General features: G+C 40.3%; 1 protein-coding gene across 1 annotated transcript in view; it reads right to left on the bottom strand.

The window, feature by feature from the left end:
- cfap46 (cilia and flagella associated protein 46) overlaps positions 1-23,193 on the bottom strand; it is a 47,752-nt gene extending 24,559 nt beyond the window's left edge. Inside the window, exons 1-30 of the mRNA XM_086122866.1 lie at positions 23,145-23,193; positions 22,949-23,067; positions 22,520-22,651; positions 22,239-22,303; positions 21,360-21,524; positions 20,698-20,821; positions 19,005-19,099; positions 18,539-18,664; positions 18,081-18,180; positions 17,639-17,737; positions 17,130-17,320; positions 16,160-16,385; positions 15,176-15,293; positions 14,257-14,386; positions 13,903-14,027; positions 12,238-12,353; positions 10,474-10,580; positions 9,839-10,051; positions 8,482-8,671; positions 8,153-8,302; positions 5,689-5,793; positions 5,000-5,181; positions 4,625-4,756; positions 4,341-4,506; positions 3,376-3,436; positions 3,070-3,205; positions 2,803-2,986; positions 2,429-2,582; positions 470-706; positions 188-220 (exon numbers count right to left, since the gene is read on the bottom strand). Of these exons, the coding sequence (XP_085978992.1) occupies positions 188-220; positions 470-706; positions 2,429-2,582; positions 2,803-2,986; positions 3,070-3,205; positions 3,376-3,436; positions 4,341-4,506; positions 4,625-4,756; positions 5,000-5,181; positions 5,689-5,793; positions 8,153-8,302; positions 8,482-8,671; positions 9,839-10,051; positions 10,474-10,580; positions 12,238-12,353; positions 13,903-14,027; positions 14,257-14,386; positions 15,176-15,293; positions 16,160-16,385; positions 17,130-17,320; positions 17,639-17,737; positions 18,081-18,180; positions 18,539-18,664; positions 19,005-19,099; positions 20,698-20,821; positions 21,360-21,524; positions 22,239-22,303; positions 22,520-22,651; positions 22,949-23,067; positions 23,145-23,193 (4,030 nt within the window). The remainder of the gene's footprint in view (positions 1-187; positions 221-469; positions 707-2,428; positions 2,583-2,802; positions 2,987-3,069; positions 3,206-3,375; positions 3,437-4,340; positions 4,507-4,624; positions 4,757-4,999; positions 5,182-5,688; positions 5,794-8,152; positions 8,303-8,481; positions 8,672-9,838; positions 10,052-10,473; positions 10,581-12,237; positions 12,354-13,902; positions 14,028-14,256; positions 14,387-15,175; positions 15,294-16,159; positions 16,386-17,129; positions 17,321-17,638; positions 17,738-18,080; positions 18,181-18,538; positions 18,665-19,004; positions 19,100-20,697; positions 20,822-21,359; positions 21,525-22,238; positions 22,304-22,519; positions 22,652-22,948; positions 23,068-23,144) is intronic.
- Positions 23,194-24,296: the final 1,103 nt, after the last annotated feature.

The raw sequence follows: 24,296 nt of genomic DNA, 5'->3' as shown, positions 1-24,296 counted from the left end.
TCAGTAAGATCCCTAAGAGACCCCACACATGAAGGAAAGAAAATCATGGGTATAATAGTTTTGAGCATACAATGCGTTGTAGGGACATCATGTATGTTAATATCGCGATATCGTGAGATTAAAATTGATATACTGGTAGATGTCAACATGTCACGATTCAAAAAGCAGCACATGTACAAGTGCACACTTAAACTTGCTCTACAAATACCGCTACTGGTCACTTTAAAATGGTGCAATGATTATCTGCACAAACTGCACAACTGTTACAGTATAGCACTGTATTCTACCACTGAACACTTTAGCTCTGCTTGATACTTTGCACATTGCCACCGACGATAGACTGGGCTGGCCTGAATTATGATTGTCGGACTGACGTGCCCATCACTAGTTCTATCTGGATAGGTCAAGGTTAAATACATTTAAAAGCAAACTATTTTAAAAGCTTTCCATAAATAAACCCCGTCCCTACCCAACATACTCACCTGCCATATTTGGAGAACAAAGTCGTATGCTCTGAGCAGGTTGAACTGGTGCTCGGATGAATTTCTGTCTGCCATGACAGCAAGCAGAGTGTGTGCTTGTACCAAGCTGTCAAGGCGTTGCACCTCTCTCACACTGGACAGAGTCTGTGCGAATGACAGTCCTTGAACAACAGCTAGAGTTTCACATTTTACTGAGCCCGGATCCATCTCCTGTGAGTCTTCTTCTAGACAGAAAAATGAAGAAAAAATCCAAACAGATAAGGAGTTGTCTTATCTACAGAGCAAGGTTATGACAGAAAAATAAGAGGACGGGAGTGTAGGAAAAGCTGTGACTCCAATGGCATTCACCCTGGTACATATTTACAAAATACTTTGTAGGAATGAGTAGGCAAATGTGCACTCACAAGGTAGCCAACAAAAAAGTAAATGACACAATCCCTTTGGGTTGTGGACTGCAGAAAAACATGATGAACAAAACAGTGATCACGCAGAAATAGAAAAAGGAGCACGCCACATCACCTCACACATCACCCTATCAAACACCCAGAAAACTACATGTTGAGCATAACACAAACATGCTAAGTTTTGAAGTTTGATATTTATTGCCAGGATTTGCCTAATGCGGAAAAATGCCTTTAATTAAGAAATGACAGGACCTTCCTCCTGCTGCAGTGCAATGCCGTCTTCATGCAACCAAATGATGCTGTCTGTACCGAATTGTGACTGACTTTTCAATTTACCGGTTGAAATAAATAATAAATAAAATAAAAATACATTCAGCCATTCTCTTTATAAAGCTCAAGTTTAAAAAAAAATATTACCGTATTTTCCACACTGAAAGGCACACTGGGTTAGGAGGCGCACTTTCAATGAATGGCCTATTTTGTAATTTTTTTCATATATTGAACGCACTGCATTATAAGACGCAATCTACAATACATCCACTAGATGGAGCTATGCTCAAGGAAATGCCAACAGAACTCTACACTACACCACACCCTGATTTATATAGCGACGATCAGAGGTCAGTAAAACTTATTTAATAAAGCAGCGACACAGTTCACTTAACCATACCTGTCAACTCATACGGTTTAGCCATAGTTCATACGGAGTTTGTGGTGAACCTTACGTATATGGCCGTATCGCACAAATCATACGGATTCTGAAAATTTCCGCCCCCCCCCCCCCCCCCTAACAGGTAGTTCCGTTTGCTTTTGCCCAGAATGGTGCTAGTCTACTCGAATGCTTTCATTTCCAAAGTAAATATGAATGGATGCTGTAACTTCGAGCCGATGGGTCAGCATTTGGAGTTGGTGAGAAAAGTAACGCAGGAATACAACTCTGAACACAGTAATGCCACTCAGTAGAATGATGATTATACATTAACCAGACATTGTATTATGGAGATCTACAAAAAATATCATTGACAATTTCGTGGGTTTTTTTCTGCCGTTATTTTGACATATAAAATGCTTTGGTATCTTATAAGGATTGTTTGCTCTTTATAAGGATTTTTTTGGTAGTTTACACAGGTTGGTGCTCTGAAAAGTTGACAGGTATGCTTAACCAACAGCAAGTTGTAACATTGACTCGTTAACGTTGAACTCTCATGCCACTGCTCTTTTTCTGTGTTCAACTGCGAAACCGATCGTCTTAAGTTTGAACTCTGCGTTGTAAGCATGTCTCGAACAAGGAGACATTTTGGGGCTCGACATATTACCGTAATAACCATACACAAGGCGCGCTGTGAGCTTTTAAGAAAATGGAAGGCTTTTAGGTACGCCTTTTAGTGCGGAAAATACGGTAACTTAGTCCACAGCAGACAGAAATTATACTCACCTGACACAGGTCCACCTGTATAAATGAAAGCCAAAAGAAAAAGAGAATTCAACAAATGAACTAAATTAACAGTAATATGTCGAGCAACTTAAGTCACCGAGTGGTACCTGAATTTTCTGACTGATCTGTTTCCAAATGTAGAAGAATGTCAATGGCCCACTGAACTTGGTGCTGAGCCTCCTCTGTGGACAAGTTGTGACAGTACAGCCATGCTCCAAATGCCAGCAGGAAGCTGACCTTTTGCCATTGATTTTCCTCAGACTTGAATGCCATCATATATGCAGAATTTTAAATAAAGAAAACAGAAGAATCATGCAAATATAGCAGTTATTTGACCATACCTCCCTTCAACAGCTGTAATGATATCTTGATTCCACAAGATGGGGGTAAAAACTCATGTTTTTTATGGACCCCCAAAGGCTACCGGTATACTTAAAATTCAGAACGTAAGTGTCACTGTTGCAGCATTATCTTTACTTACCATGAGAGAGGTGACTGATTTCTGATAGCAGGTCAGCTGCTGTGTTACGTTGCAAGAACACAGTGCTGCTTTGTGCCACATTAATGAACAATTCTGCTCTTCTTTGCCTTGTAAGGTCTGCATGTCCATCAATACGCTTTCCCCCAGCCGCGCCTTGATCTGTATGCGATATTTCAGCAGAAGTCTGTGAAAAACAGAAAACAGTAATTTTGAACATTTCTTTCACCTTCTTCTGTTTTTTTAATCCATTTTATTAGTTTTACTTACAGTCGGTGTTTGGTGCCAGGCATGTCCCTAACTGCATTATCCAACAGCTGCAGAGCACCATTGCAATCTGTTCTATCAATATATATTTGAAGCAACAGACCGTACATCGATGATCTCAGGGTTAGGACTTCTTCATCTGCTCACAGAGGCACATACAAACATATACAGAGGAATATAGAATTAAGGCCGAAATGCAATGTTAGAAAGTGTGTCTGTTCAGCTCAGACAAGAATAACAGCTCTTTCATAACGACTGTTGAAAAAAAAAAACATCAACCATGCCAGGATCTATGTACATAGCTCTTACTTGGTGCTTCAGGTTTAGAACTACCAAGAGGGGCTCCTTTCTGCAAAGGTTTCACTTTGTCCTGTTTCTGAAACATTAAATGTGAAAAAAACGGAAGTGGATTGATTGTCTGGTACAAATATCACTATTTGACACTTCAGTACCATATACATGTACAGTATTCGGCTTTATTGTTCATGACCCTTTTTTGTATGTTCCACTGTTTTTTAGACACATGCTTCTTTATTTTAGGCCAAGTATAAACTAGTAGTGTGTGTGTGTGTGTGTGTGGATCATTGAGAAACTGTCCCACTTTGTGTTGACTTTTCACAAATATATTTATTATTCTAGTATATCTTTGTTTGAAGCCTCAAATGTGGCAAAGGGTTGAAAAGTTCAAGTCGGCGGAATACTTTCACAAGCCACTATATATATATCTATCTCTATATAAATATAGATCGATAGATAGATAGATAAAACGTAAAGGGAAGAGTGAGAGAAAATATGAAAATAAGAGTGTGATCAAGGAATGATTAAGCAAAATACTGGACAAAAAGGCAATTAAGAAGTGTCATCAGTGAATGATAGACAACGTGACAAGAGAGACAGAGACAGAGTGAGAGCAAGAGCAAGAGAGAGAGAGAGAGAGAGAGACAGCAAGAGACACATTTTGAGTCCTTAGATAATTAACATTTCGCTCGGCTTATTTTGCGTTTTGCAATGGAAAAGTTGCTTTCTAGAAGAGTTGCCATGGGGAGGCTTTCTTACTCCTCAGCTTCGCCACATGTCACCATTTCAAAAGAAATGAATTGGTCAGGATCCCTGCTGTCTGTGTACTCATACTGACAGAAAAGAAACCAATTTCACTCATCAAAAATGCTGTCTGCCAATATTGGCAAGAGGCCCTTGTCACGCATATTCCCACAGTGAAAAATAAATGTCTCAGTGCCGGTGTCAATACGGTGAAAGAAAGAGAGTCATCATACATTTGTATGTTTGGGATAAGTGTGAAGCAGGGCATTGAGAATTGCCTCCAACGGCTCTTTGAGCTGGTGTCTTTCCTCTGGTGAATGTGTTAGGGGTAGGCAATTGTTCCAGTAATGCCTGGCGGCTGTAAAACAAAGTTCTGAATGCCCAGCCTTTTGTGCATACCTGTGAAGAAAATATACATTATCGCATGTTTCATAAGTGTGAGGCTGAATGACTGAATTAGGATCCTTCAACAAATTGGGCGCGAGGTGTTAAATCAGTACACATACAAACACAGCACCTGACACTAGACAGAAGCATGTCCATGGCTGTCTTGTAAATATGTACATCTCCAATGGACTCATGGATTGAACTCAACCCCCTCAAACAGGCTGCTGTGCTCAGCATCTCATTCACTGCCGGTAAACCATACCTAGGAAAGTAAGAAGATTAACCAGGAAAAGATTACATATAAGTCTGGCGAACTCCAAAGCTTGCAACACAACCCCCCACCCCCTTCCCAATGATATGACCAAAGGTCTGAAAAACTCATCCGCAAATTATTTCAATAAAATGTGTTCACTGACATGAAGCGCTGCGTCCCATACACAAACGGTATTTATCAGTCTATCAACTACTTCAGGTAACATCTAAATCAAAAGGTAATTGTACTTACAAAAGACAAGGGGTGGTATTAAGACACTTGGATGCTGCATCCTCGAGCTGCATCGCTCTTTCAGTGCAGCTCAGGACCAAACTGTATTCCTTGGCATGGTGGCAGAAGGCAGCAAGCTGACACCACGTCTGTAACTCCACCACAGCATCAGTCCAGTTGCAATTCGACACCATGGTCACCAGCTTTTTGTGACAAGAGACAAAAAAGGAACAGTAAATGAAAGAAAATATGTAAGAGTATGGGAAAGGAGTGATTAAGTGATTATTGGACAACTAATGTCACATGTGAATGTTAGAAAAGAGAGCGAGAGCAAGCGACATATAGAGAGGGAGGGAGAGAGAGAGAGAGAGTCAAAATGATAAGGGAGTAAAAGAGCATCAAAAATAATGATGTTAATCATGGATACAGATGAGGCATAATAAGGAATGAAGAAATACTACGGTGAATAGAACATCTATAGAGTTATGAGAAGGCAGCGGGGGGGGGGGGATATAGAAACGCAAATTAACAGACAGAGCAAAGATTGAGTGGAGCTTATAAAGAAAAATGAAAAGAAAGATAACCAAGGGGAGAAAAAATTTTGGACAGGTGTTAAGTTCATTACGGTTAAGTCATTCTGAAGCCATCGGAAAGCCCAACGTAGTAAACTGGTGAAACAAGTTGAAACAGACCAAGATGCAGGTACATACTGTTGAGAGACTGGGATCATAACCCTCCGAAGGACTGGAATCTTTATAGGACTGAAGCATCTCTACTGCAATCAGCACACGAGTCATAGGTGACATTTCTTCATTCTGTCAAGTTGGAACAAGAACTATCTTTATACTTGAAGTTGGACACACTGATCTTCTGAGCACATATTCACTGAATACATCTTTAAGTAAACTTGTGCTGTAAGGGTTCAACAGAAGAGATCCATACAAACATTTTTGACTTACAAGTTTAGCTTATATCATATATTAAGGCAATCACTTAACAATACATGTTTATTTTTATAGTGGTCAATCCATTATTATTATTATAGGTATGGGCAAGTACAAACACTGGCCTAATTTCAAGGTATTGGGTAAGCGTGAAGGATGGCGATACCAGCCACTGATAATTAATAAAAAATCTGCCATTGAATAAATCTTCTTTGCCAGTAGTTTGTGTTACATTGTGGCCATTTGACACATTGGTGAATCATCATGTGTGTCAGAAAGACAGAAAGGTTCATTTAAATTCTATGTACTGAATCACACATACTAGTGGTATTGATATCAGTGAGTACTTAAGAGTGAATCCTGATATTGGTCTGAAAAAAAATGGCATTGACCATCCTTAATTATGATCTTTTTTTTTATGATTATTTGTATGACCGGATCTTATTATACCAGTGCTGGATTTCGCAGGTACTGTATGTGCCTGTGCCATGTAATTATTAAATACTGTATTTCCCAAATCTATGCATATTAAATCATAAAACAAACTCACTTATTTATAAAGCAAGACTAGTTAAAAGAACAGGAGTGGAGGAATGATGGATTGCAATTATAAATTCACACCATTTATTACACTGTAGCATTGCGGTACTCAGTATGCCTGGTAAGGAACAAATCTAATTAGTTTGGACAAAAAAAAACAGCTCAAGGATGTAGGAGTAAGGGAACCTATCAATCAGTTTTTGTGACAAACAAGTCATTTTTTGTGACACTATAAGCTGTGCATACTATGCTACCACTGTAGGTGGAAATAACAAAAGTAATGACAGACAGTGCATAATGTGGGTGGAGCAAAGTTCAGAATTCATAACGAATGGGAGATGCACTTTCATTTTCAAAGTCCATGAGTATGTCCTTTTTAACATCCTCACAAACCAATCGGTGTGCTGTTGAGCTTATTTACATTTAAAGCCATGTCGTCTTTTTTTTTCCAGAGCTCCCAAAATCCCCCACCCCCGTCCCAACAAAGTAAAGTTAGCAAGATGCAATAATGAATGACTGCTCTGTGAGAAAAAGTAGCTAATGAGGGAAACTATTAGAATAGATGCCGTTGGTGTCAAGACAAAGCCAAAGACAACACTTTCAAGTTTTGATGCACTGCCATGTAGCAACAGCAAAGTCTTTCTCAAGGCAAGTTTGTGACCTATCTTTCTGGGTATGGAGGCAATCCACCCCGTTACTGAAGGAAAAGGCAGATTTGTCGGTTCAAAACAAGTTTTTTTGTTTAGGAAAAATAGGAACTCAAACTGTGAATTCCAGTATACTATAGGTGACCTATGTACAGTATATCACAGTTAACATACTATACTATATATTGTAATCTATCATATTACAAGTCGGACAATATACAATTCCTACTATGGATCAGGTATCCATCCATCCATTTTCTTGTGTTTATCTGGGGTCAGGGCAAGGTGGCAGCAGTTTAACCAGGGTAACTTAGACTTCCCTCTCCCCACCAACTTCGTCCAGCCCCTCCAAATGAATTTGGAGGATTTTCCAGGAGATCTGGGAGGTAATAGGCTCTCCGGATTGTCCGGGGGTCATCTGGGGCCTCCTTCCTATGGGACGTGCCCAGAACACCTCACCTGGGAGGCGTCCAGGAGGCATCCGAACAACTGGCTCCTGTATGTGAAGGAACATCCGCTCTACTTTGAGCTCCTCCCACATAATCAAGCTTCTCACCCTATCGCTAAAGAGAGCCGGATCAATAAAACTAATTTCTCACATTTGTATCAATGAGCTTCTTGTTTCAGTCACCATTAAGAACCCGTGACCAGAGGTCAGGATAAGAATGTAGATTAAGATGTCTATCAAGCTGAGCTCTTCCTTCATACACACTGATGCAGAGGCCGCATTACTGCAGACACTGCATCATTCTGACAACCATTCTTCCCTGACTCATGAAAAACCCCACAAGATACTTGAACTTCTATCGAAGACCACTGCCTCATATTTGGCAATGTCAATTCTCATCCAAACCACATTAAACTGAGTTATGAAGGGAGAGAAGATTTAGGCTTGATGAAGCCAACAGAAGCACATCATCTGCATTGTCTCACATGTCGTTGATACCAGAAATATCGTGCAAAGACAGTGAAATGCTATATTTGATGAGGAATTGATTTTGACCCAAGAGATTACTATCGGGGGTTGACAGAGAGAATGGTACCTTTTCATCTGTATCCGTTTGGCAGCCAGTCTGCTGCTGCAAGAGGATTTTGATCTGAGCCCATGTAGCCACCAGTTGCTTCTGGACAGCAATGGGTACTGCCTCTCCTATGGTGTTGCCATTGGATATGGAAAGGGCGTAGTTACACAGCTAAGAGTGAAGACAAACCATTGTTTAAGGTTATTTAAAGTTATTTTTTACAAGATATATGGTACAATGTCGTGTTTTGTGAGAACAAAATTAAACTTTTCGAAGATCTAGAATTGCTCTTCCAAACTGAAACTAAAACACTGGAGCATCCCACTAACACATTACACACACTGACATACCTCAAAAGCTTTTTGGACCTTAAGGAGTGCATCAGGGTCAAGCACAGCAGCTTGACTAACGATGGCTTTCTCTGATTTTACTTTTCCCTTCTCTTGTGGATAGGCTTGTTCCATGTTATCTGGGACAGCTAGATGCTGGTACAAACCTCGAGCAACGGCATCACAAAGGAGGACCAACAGAGCATGATTTCTAGGGATGACAACATGAATGGTCTGTATTAACCATTTTGGGAATGTTAAGTCACTTAAACTTGGAGTACAATGTCGATGTGGGCAGTCGATGTCAATCAGGGCAGTTTCCCCTGGCCTTAAACTGCAGTAATGAAAGCAGTTCTGAAAAAACCTAACTTGGATGCGCCAACAAAAAGTAACTGCAGGCCCATATCAAATCTTTCATTTTTCTGGGAAAAAAATCATTGCAAGGGCTGTTTTTCAACATATTCTGTTATAAGATGCAAAACAATCTCTTGAATGCATTCCAGCCTGGATTTTTCTCCACATCACAGCACTGAGACTCGTGATGACATGTTCAAAAACAACATCTTGGTATTGCGAGATCTCAGTGCTCCATTTTGACACAGTTGATCATAATATACTGCTCGACAGACTAGAACAGTGGGTGGGACTAACTGGCACTGTGTTAAATTGGTTCAAATATTACTTGCAAGATAGGGACTACTACTTATTGGGTGGTCATGAGTATGATCACATGCAGGGTTCAACAAGGTTCCATTCTTGGACCAATTCTATTGAATATTTACAAGATGCCTCTTGCTCAGACTAAGGAGCAACACAACATCTTGACATTTCAGTGTCATCACCTGACTGTATTCCCTTATGTTCATTAAGTACATTTATTCATCAAATTAATGAGTGGATGAACCAGAATTTTCTCCAGCTCAACCCAGAAAAGATAGAAGTGATTGTTTTTGGCATCAGATGTCAAAGGTCAAAGGTCAGCGCTCACCTTAATTCTATGTCATTGAAAGCTGCAATAGAAATATAGGTGCAATTATCAACTCAGACCTGCATTTTAACAACTACTTAAAAGCCAATACTAAATCTGCTCATTACCACCTGAAAAGCAGATATCAAATTAAGGGCTTACTGTCTCAACAAGACACAGAAAAACTTGTTTGTGCTTTTATTTTCAGTAGACCAGGTTCTGGAATGGTGTCTTTACGGGTCTTAAAAAAAACAAACAAACACAAAAAAAAAAACAATCAGGCTTTTTAAATATTAAATGAAAAATGTGCAGCTTGCTAATTGAACAGACATGACAGAGGACCTTCTCTCAGTTGCGTCAAGTGCGTCAAACGCTAAGTGATGGATACCAATTTACAACGCATGACCCTACCCTGTGCACTCCGTCTTTTGGAACATCTCTACCAGGCTTTGGAAGGTGGGGATGAGACAGTTATAGTCTCCAGTCACCAGCAAGTGCCTGTTGTAGTTCCATAAATAAATGGCGGAATTTGCCACAACCCAGGGTTCCCTGATCTGTGTGCCAAGCTCCGCTGCTCGCAGGAAAGTGGATGTGGCGTAGGCAGACAGATCCTGGATCCAGTCTCTAATTGGAGTTGGATAAAGAATAACAATAGATCCATTTAATATCATGCTCTCCAGTTACAAATAAATATATTGTGTTCTATCATTACTTTTTAAGGGAATAGATATGGCGCTGTTACACAGTTAAATGTGGTAGATCATGCGTAGTGTGGTCAATATCTCACAGTTGCCCTTAATCGGGATAGACTTTGACGAATAACAAAACATCATGAATTCAAAACAAATGAACCCAAGAGGATGTAGTAAAGAGTACTAACACTACAAACTACACATTAAGTATTGCAAAATACAAGTGTGAAGCAAAGTTCTTTACAATAAACTGCACAATGAACAGTGTTAAATTGGAATACAAAGGAAGAAGATATATATTTTTTTCCACGGCTGTATATGCGTTTTCAGAGTGTTGGCCAAATCGTTGTTTACCTGTAAATAATCCAATGTGGATCATCTTCAGACACACCGACATCCTGTGGCAGGACGGCAGGGCTGTTGAGCTGCACACCTTGCATTTGTAGTTTTTGGGCAGTAGCCTGAATAAGAAAGATGATTTCACCTAAAAACAACATACAGTAGTTCCCTAATTAATCATGAGGGAACTCCCCCGTGATAGACACAAATCCGCAGACCATTTAGCAATCCAGCCGTTTATGCTCACAAGTGTTGCGGGGGTGCTGGAGCCCATCCCAGCTGTCTTCAGGCTGAAACCTTTATATAGCATAGAGTTTAAAGTGGCGTCATTGTGATCGACTCAGACATCCACTTCGCAGTACACAGATTGTGGATTCAAATACAGGTTTGGCCCTCTTGTGTGGAGATTGCATGTTCTCCTGGTGCCTGTGTGGGTTTTGTCCAGGTACTTCAGTTTACTCTCGCAGTCCGTTGGTATGAATATGAATGCTTGCTTGTCTATTTGTGCCCTGCAATTGGCTGGTGACCAGTTAAGGCTTTAGGCCGCCTCTCGCCCCCTGTTGCGTGTGACCCAGCACACCTGTGACCGGAGTGAGGATATGCGGTACAGAAATTGGATGTACAGTATATTTTTTAAATTTTTATGCATAAATCAAATGCAAAATATGGGAGATGTAGATTTTATTTCTGTTCATTTGGGGTTGCCATAATGCTGTTCTACACAGTAGCCTCTGTGAATTTGAATGTTTATGGGTTTAACAGGTGGGGTCTCTTGTGTGAAAGGGTCCCAAACTTCCGAATTCTTTCATCCGGCACACGCTTATTGCAATGCAAGACTGCAGTGACATCAGTCTGTGTTGAAAAATGATCACCCCAAAATCCTGCATTACACATACAGTAAGAAATTAGATGTGTACAATTTCAAAAGGTGCAGTGCAGTGAGACCGCAAAAAGTGAACTACAATATTAAAGTGAGAGATGACTCCACATCATGTAGAACACAATACAGTGAAACTGAATGACCAAATTCCCTGAATAGTTCCGTTTTTTCCTCCTCAATGCATCTGACCAAAATCCACTCACACACATTTTGAGAAAGATAAGCATGTGTGGTCTGTATGTTATCAGTTTCACACACCGATCAGTTAGGGCAGGGGTGCCCAACCAGTCAATCGCAATCAATCGGTAGCCCGTGGACTGATCCCAAGTCCATCACATGGGGTGGAGAGGAAAATGAAAAAATATTTTTGTGTTAGTATACACTGTACCCTATGGATCCTATCAGTTTCACTTCTACAAAAAAATAAAATAGAAAATCAGATCACCTTGAAACTTTTTTTTTTCTCATTCAAAGTTCGTTTTATCTGCAATTCACCGATGACACTGGCAAAGAATGGGAATCTGGAGCACCAGGACAAGCATTTTAACACGGTTCACCTGAACTACAATAGTGATGTTCATGCACTTAACACACTGCAAAGGTGCATCCCATGCCTCTGCGTCAGGCGTCTCTACAGGTAGCAAGTGATTTCCTTCTCACAAACAGTTGTATCTATGTTATTTTTCTGTTTGGTTCATGTTAGGGGCCGTTATGGCTGTTGCTCATCATGGCAAGCATGTGTGCGCACGCGCGTGTGCACGGGTTTGCGCATGTGCGTGTGTGTATGTGTGAATGTGCGGTAAGGGTTCGATCGTGGGAAGTTGGTTGCTTGAAAAAATAGATCTTCGGTCAAAGGTTGGGCACCCCTGACTATTGTTTTTAGGAAAGACAAAACATACCTCAGCGGTTATGAAGCATATTTCGGCTAAAAGGCGCAACTTCTTCGCACAGGGTTGATATTCTTCAAAGCTGTTAAAGTTTTCAAGAGGGCTTTCATCCTCTGAGCATTTTGATTCTGTACACAAATTGGGCAATAAACCGGTTAAGCACATCATATAACTTGTTTTCTATTTTTTAATCAAGGGATTAGTCTATAAACTTGTTGTCATCAAAATGTCATGGTCAATAGATAAATAAAAAACTGTCAACGTTTTGACACTCTGGAAGAGGTGGTCAACTGGAGGATGCTTGCTAAGCTAACAGCTATGATGGAAAGACCCTCCCACCCTCTCCAGGCCACCCTGACAGCACTGGGCAACTCCTTCAGCCAGAGACTGATACACCCGCGCTGCAAGAGGGAGAGGTACCGCCGCTCGCTCCTGCCAACTGCTGTCAGGCTATTGAATAGACGGTCCTGAAAACCTGGACTATCCCATTTTTAATATGCTTATATCTATATTTTATCATTTATATTTATTTATATACTTTTTGTCTTCGACTTTCTCCCTTTCATAATTTTGCTGCTGTAAATTGGGAATTTCTCCATTGTGAGACAAATAAAGGTTTTCTTAAGTTACAACCCAAGTGAGAGGAAAACAGTCGATAGGAAGTAACTCATAGAAGCAATAACTGAGTAGCTTAAGTGTGTACATCATATGGCTATGGCCATATATATCCTATATCCTATGGCTTTGAAGTCAAGATGGCGCCCGAGTAGGCAGCCGTCGGCAAGTGCTCTCATGAGCCTTGCTTTTTTTGTTGTTTTTTTGGTTTGTTGTTGTCACTTTGTGTTTGTTGTTACGTCGTGTGGACCTGATGTGGACTTTTTTCAGCATTTTTGGCCACGACATTCATCAAGGAGGAAACTCTGTGCTTGGTGGTTGCGCCTTCTCGGCAGCATGGGTATACCAGCACTGTTTTTGCCTGGGAGGAATGTCAGCGCCATTTGACTGTCGGTGCTGGACAGTCCCGGGGCGCTTGTGTCTTGCGCCTGTTACGGGCAGCATTTTTCACAGCCCCACGACGATGAGAAGAAAGGAGCGTTAGCGCGGAGCGCCGATGCGGATGTGGAACTGGGAATCGCGGCTTGGAATTGAAGTGGATTTACATGGGACAGGAGATGTGAGCCAATCTCTTTTTCGTCAATGGACGCTACAGCTTCGTGTTTGCTTTCAAAACTTAGCTTGTAGCAGACGTGTGCACATTTTCAGCATGACGTCTCTGATCCACTGGTGAAAGGACACTTTGATCCTCTCCTCTTTCATCTATAACTGCTTCAGACAACAAGGTGTATGCAGAAAAGTGGTGAAGATTGCACGACTGTCTGTGTCCTATGTGTTGTGTTGTGTTATTTTTGTTATTTTGACTTCAAAATGGCACCGCGTGAGTGGCTGCCTTTCCAGCAGCTCCTATATTTTGTTGTTCTACTTCTTCCTTTCATTACTTTGCTGCTGTGAATCGGGAATTTCTCCATTGCGAGACTAATAAAGGTTTTCTTATATTTAAAAGTAACACATAGCTTCAATTGTTTTGTTCCTCGGTTAACAAATATAATTAAATATATCTGTTCTGTCTTCTGCCCAATTAATATGCCTTTTTGATGATCCTTTAATTGAGCATCTTACTGTGACATCTGGACATCTTAGATCTCGCTTCATCATAGAGCAAACAGAATCGACCAGCCACTCTGCACACATCCCAGACTTCCTGTTTTCTTGCAGTCTTTGCAAGGGTAGCCCAAAGCCTCAATCTAGACACGAGAAGAGGTCATGTACACATTACATTGTAGATTGTAAACATTAGTTAATATGGCTATTTACAGTGCTAAATAAATCCGGTTTTCTCAAGTTACAATAGTATTCAGATGTGCAGCTTAACATGAAACATTGGCAGAACCACTTTGCGCACGCACGCACACTCACACACACACACACACACACACACACACACACACACACACACACACACAAACAAAACACCTCTCTGTGTTGTCAGTGTTTTCTCCTTGTCGATCCAGGTATCCATCCAACTTCTGCACAGCTGCATAGTAATTATGAGCCTCAGCAGAGAGCTGTGCTATCGGTCCACACCCAACATTGGCTTTGGTAACTAGTCAAACAAAAAACAAGGAATTATGTTGTAAAGTTGTATTTTCAGAAATGATTAAGAAAGTATTGTAGAGGTTAGGAATGCACAAAATATTCTATTGATTGTGTTGCTGTTACTTAAGTGACTGCCTATCATTTAGGTAAAATGAATTAAATATGCATGTTTATGCACAGCGGAAATCACACTGCAAGAGGAAGAAATGCGTGAAAATCAACGCTTGCTTCAGTCACATCAATGGCTACAAAGCAAGATGATAAGAATGCAACTTAAAAGAGAGCTGCTTGTTTCGATCTTATTTCGATATGCCGTGGTCTCAGCAGCACCGGGAGCGTTTAGTGTAGTAATTGGATTAAGAAGAGAGGTCGGGGACTGCAATGGTTCAAAATGGTACAGTGTGTACAGTATACAGTATGTGTGCGCTGTTGCTAATCCTTGACTCTATTTGTTATTGATGATTATTGCTGGTAACTAAACGACTTTTTCATGAAAATCTCCATCTTTTGAGTGCAGCGATACCACAGTAAATGTGAAACAATGTCATTGTATGATGACATTTATTTATTCTAGCCTGTAATGCTCAACGCACACCGAATTAACGTCCTCACATAAAGGAGAAATGTGATACTCCCATACCAGTGTGCCTAAGTGCATGCATAATACTGGACGCAAGTATGTTTGGGAAAAGGTCTTTTTTTTTCTTCTACTTTTTCAAAACAGATGAAGCATGAGGCGCGTTGAAAGAAAATCAATTCACATCGATGTGAAAACAATGTGAGGAAGAAATTGTACTTTTCGAGATGTTGTCTGCATTCAGCACCATCTGGAAATCAGCAGGTGCCAACAGTTGACCCACAGTTAGCAGTAAAGGACGGCAATCTGTATTCTGTTGGGGCTGCCTGTCTTTGACCTGAAAATACAAAAGGGCGCTTACTGCCAAGTACAGGAAACTTAACGCCTATATACACTCAAATATTTGGCCATGTGATTACTGAGTAATGTAAATTTAATGTCAAAATATTTTGGGCCCCGAAAAAATATATGATGAAATTTCATAGAATAAATTCTCCATCGCGGCACGGTGGACTACTGGTTATCACGTCCGCCTCATAGTTCAGAGGTGCAATGTTGGATTACGGCTCTGGCTTTCTTGTGCGGAGTTTGCGTGTTCCCTGTGTGTTTCGCGATATCGCAAAGCAAAAATGCTGTTGCATCATCATCATCAAGTAATGAACTATAGACACTATGATTGTGTAAATGATGAAAAATAAGTGCAATCATTTGAATTGTTTTTTTCAACTTTTGGCTGAAAGGTTGCCACAGTGGGTCACTGGCATGATTTGTTTGGCACAATTTTTACATCAAATATTTTTCCTTCCACAAACCAGCCTTTTTTTTTTTTTAATCCAGGGTTGGGGCCAACAATGGCTGGGTATTGGGGCACTGGCCTCCAATCAAACCCGTGTCGTCTGCACGAAAGGAAGTAGCAAGTACCACGACATACCAGTACTACTACTGCATTAGATTTCATGAAAGGGTCCAAATAATAGTGACCTCAGCTGCTGCTAAACGGCTTACATGCTTTAAAATGATTTGTCTTAAGCAACACCAGTTAAACTGTCTTATTAAAGTTGGAGATTTATCAAGCGATGTATCTATTTTATTGGATCCTCCTCTATCCCATCTTCATAAATGTGACGAGTACCCTTTCCTTCCAAAATTCTACTTTGTGCCGCTTCGAAAGCTGTTCAATGTGTGACACAAAGTGCTGTAAACCTGCTGCATAAGCATCGCGGCTTTATCCTCGCTCCGAGAGGGCGTTTGATAAAGGTTTCTTCTGAGCTGTAGGAGATGGAAAGCTGACGACAATCTTTCTTTCTGTGTGCCATTATCCAGCAACATGGCTTTCTGGAGGTGAGCCATTGAAGCCTCGAGGAGTCCGTCTTCCTCTTCAGTCACTGCAAGCTCGGCATGGACCTGACATCGAACTGGGAACAGCATGCTGGAAAAATGAAATTGTAAATCTTAGAATAGAAACTAATGTACGTGTTCTGGACTGACAAACAGGGTATAGTTTTATTAAATTATATTAGAATCACATTATCGTTAGCTGGTTGGTAGGTACAGTAGGTAGGTAGGGGGGTTGGTAGGCGGGCTGAGAGGCAGGCAGGTAACTTCATTCAGAAGTATGAAGCATACAACACTAGGCTCTTCCATTCTATAAGTCTGGTGCTGATAACCATCAGGACCTTTGCGTATAGCGCAATTGAATCTGATGTTATGAATCTTTATTTTCATCCCAACTGAAATTCACTTTATTTGAGCAAAGGCTGTCACAGCCACAGAAGAGAGCTCTGTTGCAAAGTGAAGACTGTGGGTTATCATAAAGCAGCATTCAGACCCGGAACGGACAGCAAATTTCTGTCCTGATGTGGGAACAAATAGGCCCGCAACACTGTCTACACGCTCATGCTGTCTATACTGTGAAAAATGGTTGGCAGAATATCGCAAACATCTTCCCTTGGTCTTGGTTGATAGTTGGGAATTGGGAAGAAGGAAAGGTGGTCGAGAGTGGTGCTCACTTCCGTTTTGCACAAAGTTTTCATGGAACAGATCAACACATAAAATGAGATTATAGTGTGGGGAACATACAGTAGGTAGCAACAAATCAGGTTATACCGCAACTAAAGGGTGAAGCCCTAAAATATGCGCACATTATAAGATAAAATCAATACAACTGTTTTACCATTGCATGTCTTCGAGTGCTTGGGCCACCCGCGACAGAGGTGTCTTGACGTGTCTGCGGAGATTATGCTGCAAAAGCGGAAGACAAAAGCTCCACTGGGTCGCACACACCGCTTGCACGGCTTGAGGGTCCCCTTCTCTGAGTGCAGCCTGCAGACAGTGATTCAGCTTTCCGATTGCTTTTAGACGGGCCTAGGGGGCGGAAAACAAAATCTGAATCAATTAGGAGAGACAACTCTTCCATCACCGAGTGCACTATTTTGAAAAAAATGGGTTTATGTTCTCAGCATTGTAGTGCGATCTGACCATCGCATATTACTATATGGAATCATGAAGACATTAACAACATACATAAAACTCAATTTCAACAGCAAGTACGGCCATCAATTTAACTAAGATTTAAGCACAAAAGCTGACTAAAAACAAAGTGATACTTTTTCAACTGCTTTTCAAACTAGTAAAATTGCTGCTTGATTAATATGTTCAGAGATGTGTCTGATGATGGAGCACCTCCACACTGGATTTGGAATAATCATTCGTCTTTGTCTCTTTCTTCCGGAGGTTTATTTCACAGTTGACACACTCCATTATTATTTGTTCACCGATACTCTAAAAGGAAATAGCAATTCAGGAGTTAGTGTTAGATGTACTAAGAAAAAGATTAGCTTCATTTGGAATCCAAGTGACTATTCATACATGAGATATGGGTATTATGGCATCATTTAACTTTTCTCGTCATCAATTTCCCTTCAAAAATGCACATAAGTGACATTTTGCTAAGAATATATATTTTTACTTGTATTTATTACAAAGTAATAAACTGTACATATGGATATGTGTCTTTTCAACACCGGGCTGTTATAATAATAATAATAATAACAATAATACATTTTATTTATAGTACGGAGCCTTCCTACTGCTTCAAGATTTTAGGACAAGATTGGACACTTACAATCTCCCCTGTTGACTTTAACCTTTTTAAACATTTGGAAGCCACTTTGTGATTCTTCCCTTGTAAGGACAGCAGAGCGAGCTCCAGGAGGAAGGACACTCTAAAATCCAAGACAAAATCTCATACGCAATATGCAATTCAAATAACAACAAAATCATTATTTACCTCTACCTTTTTACTGCTGCACTGCATGTGTGAACTACAAGCATTCATGCTGCCAATCGGCATAATAAACATCATTTTCTAGCATTGCAGCATAGTAATTTGTTGGAAATGTAGGGGTCACTGCCATGGGTACAAATAAACAAGTACAAAAGAGCATCGTTTGAATTCGAACGATTCCGGTTACGAGTCCGGTTCCTTGTTAAGTCAGAATAGGACCACCACTGCATCAATTTTTGCTCCAAAGTTCATCATGTTTATGATGGGATTTCATCCGGGCACTTAAGGTGATGTACCTATGAGCTGGCGGGACGGGTATCCGGAGAGAAGCTTTTGTGGAGTCCCCCAGGAGACTAAAAATCTCCTCAAGCTCATTGAAATCCTTTTTTGCAAGTTCATCTTCGTTTATTTCTGCCAACCCCCTAAAAACGAGGAGATTTCTTTGACTAAATAAATCCAGTGGATGTTCACTTCATTTGCGTGTGAAAGAAATAAACTGCCTATGGCGAAAGATGGCACAAATCTTAATACTGAAATACTGTACATCAGGATCAAAACCGGTTAATATTGTAAACTTAGATCGTATGTCATCAGTCGGAAAAAGCACAACTTTGATTGACAACACAATGTAAATTAAAATGTGAAGTCACCATTTTGAGTGCCACAATTCACTCTCAAAGACACATGCAGAGAGAAAGCAAGAAAGAAATGTATTCCAAATATTGTCACTTATTATTCTGTGTATTCCTGTAAGTTCCTTACCTTTTAAATTGCAGCATTTTGTAAATCACCGTTAAGGTAGTAGACTGACGGCTTTTTTTCAGGAGGATTTCCCTTTTTGACAGGTTATGCCACACCTATGGCGAGAAGGCTGCGTTACAATCGACATTGACTTCTGGGATTTGCTATGAATTAGATTGCAATGCAAGAAGTCGCTTCATTCATACCTGCTACTGCTTGAGTGTGTCTGAGTGGGTACGTGCGAGTGCGTGTGCATATCTGTGCGCATGTTTGTGAGTTCCCTCACAGAATCAGTATGATGTGGCTTACTATACTAAATACTTCCACGAAGGTGGATCATTGATTGCAAGTACCAATTTTACGTTTTTTTTCACGTTACAGTGTTGCAAAATTGAGCACTGTATACACCAATGGATGTCTAGCAGAGCTAAATATGAATTCAACCACATGTTAATATTGGCCAATATATTGCTATACAGACGTGAACTGAATTGTTGGTGCCCTTGTGTTAATGAATGAAAAATAATAATGAAAAAAAAGAAAATAGTAGTAGAAGTAGTAGTAGTAGTAGTAATAGTAATAATAATAACAATAGGGCAGCACGCAGGTCGACTGGTTAGCACGTCTGCAGTGCAGTGGTGGAGGGTTCGATTCAGGCCTATCACAGGGCACACAGAGACAAACAACCATTCGTACTCACAATTCACACCTTGGGACAATTTAGATCAGGTGTGTCAAAGACACGGCCCGCGGGCCGGGACCGGCCACCAATGAGGTTCAATCAGGCCCGCAGGATAATTTAAAAGTGAAAAAATGCATTAAAGACACGGAATGAATATTTTTAATAAGGTGCGATTCATGGAGTATCCGCTAGGGGACACACTGTTTTGATCAGAGTAGAAAACAACATTGTTTTGATAAGAGAAGAAGACAACAGCAGTCTCATTCTGTCACTGACAGAGACCCAACACAGCAGATGTTGTTATTGTTTACACATTGAATAGCAGTCTCCTTAGTTTGTAAGGTGTCGGCAGGGATTAAATTTAGATTTTATATGCACATGTGTAAATGGTTTAAAAATTCCTTTCTTTATAAATCTCGTTTAATCTTAAAGTGCATGACTATATTTTTCAATACCATTTACTTGTTAAAGTTGTGTGCCTTTGTACAATCATTGGGATCAGTTGCAATGCATATATGTGAATGATAAAAGTAAATTGCACATTTGTCTAAGGAAATCTAAGGTGCTTCATGAAATGTTATGTAAAAGATATGTTAATTAAATTTCAACATTTTCCGAATGTTCTTGTGCTTCTTTAGACCAAAACAAAGGAGAGACATATTATTTTGCTTATTTATAGCAGAGTATGGTATAATTTTAATGGTCCGGCCCACTTGACATCTACCGAGGCCGTATGTGGCCCACAAAGTGAAATTAGTTTGACACCCCTGATTTAGAGTGTTCCATTAACCTGCCATGTATGTCTTTGGAATGTGGGAGGAAACCGGAGTACCCGGAGAAAAAAACCCCCCCACATAGGCACAAGGTGAACATGCAAACTTCACACAGGAAGGGCTTGGACTCGAACCCTGCACCTCTGTCTGCACTGTGAGACAGACGCGCTAACCAGTCGATCACTGATCGTGCCACCCAAACTTCCATCCTGTTAAGATTTTTTTGACATTTTCTTTGTGAAGACATTGTATCTCATACCTGTAAACGAAAGACGTTTGAATAAAGATGTGGGCAGTGTTTTCTGATGAATTCCTCTGTAACTCTGGCATAACTTGCAGCGTCATCAGTTTTCCCAGCATCCAAAAGAGAGTCAATTAAGTGCCTGTACCGAAGCAGACAGTGGTGGACATTCTTTAAAAAAGTGTTTGCACATTGTTTTGAAGTCCAAAGCACAGTGTATCAATATGTGATTACCAAATTACATAACGTATTGCTCATCTTTCGTCAGATTTCTCTTCACGCTGCAGTTGGATTGTTTTGCATCATAATTTAAGATGAATATGAAATTCAATCATATTATATAACTGATTATGGACTGAGATACAAATAGGTCATCTACACTATCTATCCTGTCATGAACTGTGAATCCAATTAAAACTCACTCACATCCCACCGCACTATATACACACATTGCACATTGTGTCTGGTGACCAAAAAACTAAATTAGCATTTGAACCTGAGGTGTTTTCATGAACATGAGACAGCTTACATCAGCGCACTTCCTCTATTAGATGAGAAGCAAGCCAATTAATTGGGGAGCAACAAAGCTGTTGCGGCACGTGAAATGCTGCTTAATTGGCTCTGTATACAATCCCCGTGAATCCAGAATGAGCAAAAGAAAACAACAGGGTACCACTTGCATCATGAGTTCAGCCCTCCAGCTGTGGTCCTTGTCTGCCACCAATTCCAGACTTTTGACCACCTGCCTGAGGGAGGATATGAGTTGGCAACACCGCCCTGGCTGCAGGAGAGGACGCACCATCTGAAGATACAGTACTGAGGCATTGAACACAATGTAGTGCGATCTGCCAGAAACAAACCACAAGCACAACAAAGAAAAACAACCTTTATTTAAATAGTGCCTAAAAATATATAAATATATTCACAAGTAAGGAATGTCTTGTCTCAACTCCAGAATTGGAATCTGACAACCCAAGTAATGCGAAATGCAAAACAGTGGAATTTTGAACTATTTGTTTAATGAGCCACAGTAGAGAAGTAATGTGCTGCGTAAAAAGTAAATGTATATTAATTATAAATAAACTACTTTAGCGGGACTAATTTATCCACCGGAGAGCATGTTGTGTACTTATCTGGGCAAGATTTAACATACATATTCCCTTAGGTGCTAATTGGGGTTTGCTCATTTGACCCTTTTCTTGACACATTCTGCATTTCTTAGCCAAGAAGCACGTACAAACATCTTTTACAGAAAAATACTAGGGGATTTATACACTTATATATCAATGACTGCCACAAAGGTGTTTGAATTAAACCAACACAGTACAGATGAGCCAAGCGTGAATAAGAGGTCATGGTAAGTAAGTAGATATCATTTAATTATTCATTGTTTGTCATTCAAACATTAATGTAATGGAAAATCAGACTAACTACACACAGTCTGTTGTACACGTTCTGCAGAAGGTATATTTTATTGTGTATGCATATTATGTCTTACTGTTTATGTATATGGGTTCAACAGTGTATGGCAACAATTAGGGGATGGAAGGATTACTTACCTTTTCTCTCGCTTTGAAATGTCAATTGCTTTCAGAAAATACTGCACATTTTCTTTAAAGTCTCCCTAAAATAAAACAAAAAAAACCCACAATGCCATTGAGAAGTCATCACCTCAAACATACTGTACAATGATTCAAAAGTAATTTCCTTAATTGCCATTCTTTGATTGCATAGACAGCTGCATAACCACTTACATTGTACCATAAAAACTGCATAACATAATGAGTGCATACCTAGTGTAAGTAAGTTCACCAAGAAGCTGTGCCTTTCCTGTACTCACCATGCTCCCTGTGGGTGGGGGAACCTTCAGTTGGCTCTGACAGAGGAAGGCTCGACACAGATATTGATCAGCTGGTGGATTGCCATCAAAGAACCTCTTCAGACAGGCTGCAGTTATCTCTAAACAACCCAGCTAAAACACAATCCAAAGAGAAGGATCGTTTCTACATGTGTATCATTTTGTTATTTGAATTGCACATAGAACTGTCATATAGATGTTTAGGTTAAACTCCTGTGTTGCTGGTCGATGTTATTATATCAATTGTTGAAGTGTCAAATTCAGGTCCAGGAAGTAAAAGCTCCTCAGATGCTAGTTTACCTGCCGGGTGAGTAGATGGCACCTATGGCTAAAACCAAACTTTGGCAGTGTTTTCACTTTCTGGACCTGGATTTGACACCTCTGTTCATTGACACAAAGATTGTCCCCTACCGCCAGAGCTACTTCTGCGCAGGAGATGTACATATGTTGGTCAAAGCTGAGTGGTCCTCCTGAGTCAGCTTCTGTCATCTCTTCCAATTCATTGAAGGCTGATTGCAAAGCTGCGGGGTCTGTATACAAAGCAAATCTGTGCAATACAACTTCCATAATGTATTTTAACAGTACCTGAGCATGCAGGAACACAAACCTTGTTTTTTCCTGGCCTTGGCCAAATACTGAAGGACATCCAGATCCATTTTTGCGTCTATTTGCAGAGCATGCAGTGTAACAACAGAAATAAATGGATTCACATTTATTTTCTCTGTTCTCGCAAAAAACTATTGGTGACTTTTTTTTTCTTTCCAAAAACCAAGTAAAATATATGACGCTTTTGAAACTGAAACGACTTTTCATGGCTCATTTCCGGACTTGAAAGACGCCAGCACGCGTCACTTCTTTCATTTTTTACGATAGATCAGCTCTTTATTCTTTCGTTCATTAATCAACATTTCAAAAATGGCACATTTTTATTTTATTGAATGTTATTGTCAAAAGACCTGGCGCCGCTAGCAAATTAGAACGTAAATGTTACGTCTGACTAGTAAGTTAAACAAACTTTAAATATTTCAAATACCTGTGTGGTAGAGTGTAGCAGGAAAATGTATTTTCTTAAATTTTTTTTGCGAGGAGTTTTTACCAATAAGGCGTTCCTGGTACTGTATTAGTTTTCGTGGGTTGCTTAGCAACAGAGCTGTCTGCCCTACGGCAAGCAAAGAAAGACATAAATAGGGAACATTTCTCATGGCTCGAGGCAAGAATTTTTTTTTTTTTAATCTTTAGGAGCACTACTGACCCTAACGCAGAATATTAGCAATACAAGTCGGAAATTTAGGGGCACAGTGTGGTGGCCAGGTTGACACAACACCTCACTGAGGAATGGGCTGGGGTGGCCGTGCATGTGTACCTGCATGCAGCGTGTCCATATCATTTGCATTGTTGTATCCCCCTCTGTAACAGAGAAGTCATTATTTGCTGGAGCGTATCCCAGCCGACTTAGGGCGAAAAATGGACAACACCCCGAATTGATCACCAGCTAGTCGCAGGGCACACAGAGATGAACAACCATTCGCACCCACATCCACACTGTCATTGAGCGGGAACCAATCCCACGCTGCCTGCACACAAGTCAGGCGAGTGTACCACTACACCATCAGCGTCACCATTACCCAGATTTACTTTGCAATTCCAGCTCAATGAGTTGTTACGAACGTGTATGATATCGGCCAGTGTTTTTTCCAACCAGGGGTTTGCATATCCCAATGGGTACATTAGCACCTAGCAGGGGGTATGTGGAAATATT

Source organism: Hippocampus guttulatus, chromosome 10, assembly GCF_054856545.1.
Source record: "Hippocampus guttulatus isolate MCC_2025c chromosome 10, RoL_Hgut_1.0, whole genome shotgun sequence".
Lineage (NCBI taxonomy): Eukaryota > Metazoa > Chordata > Actinopteri > Syngnathiformes > Syngnathidae > Hippocampus > Hippocampus guttulatus.
The sequence above is the reverse complement of the archived record's forward strand: the minus strand, read 5'-3'. Positions and strand labels throughout refer to the sequence as shown.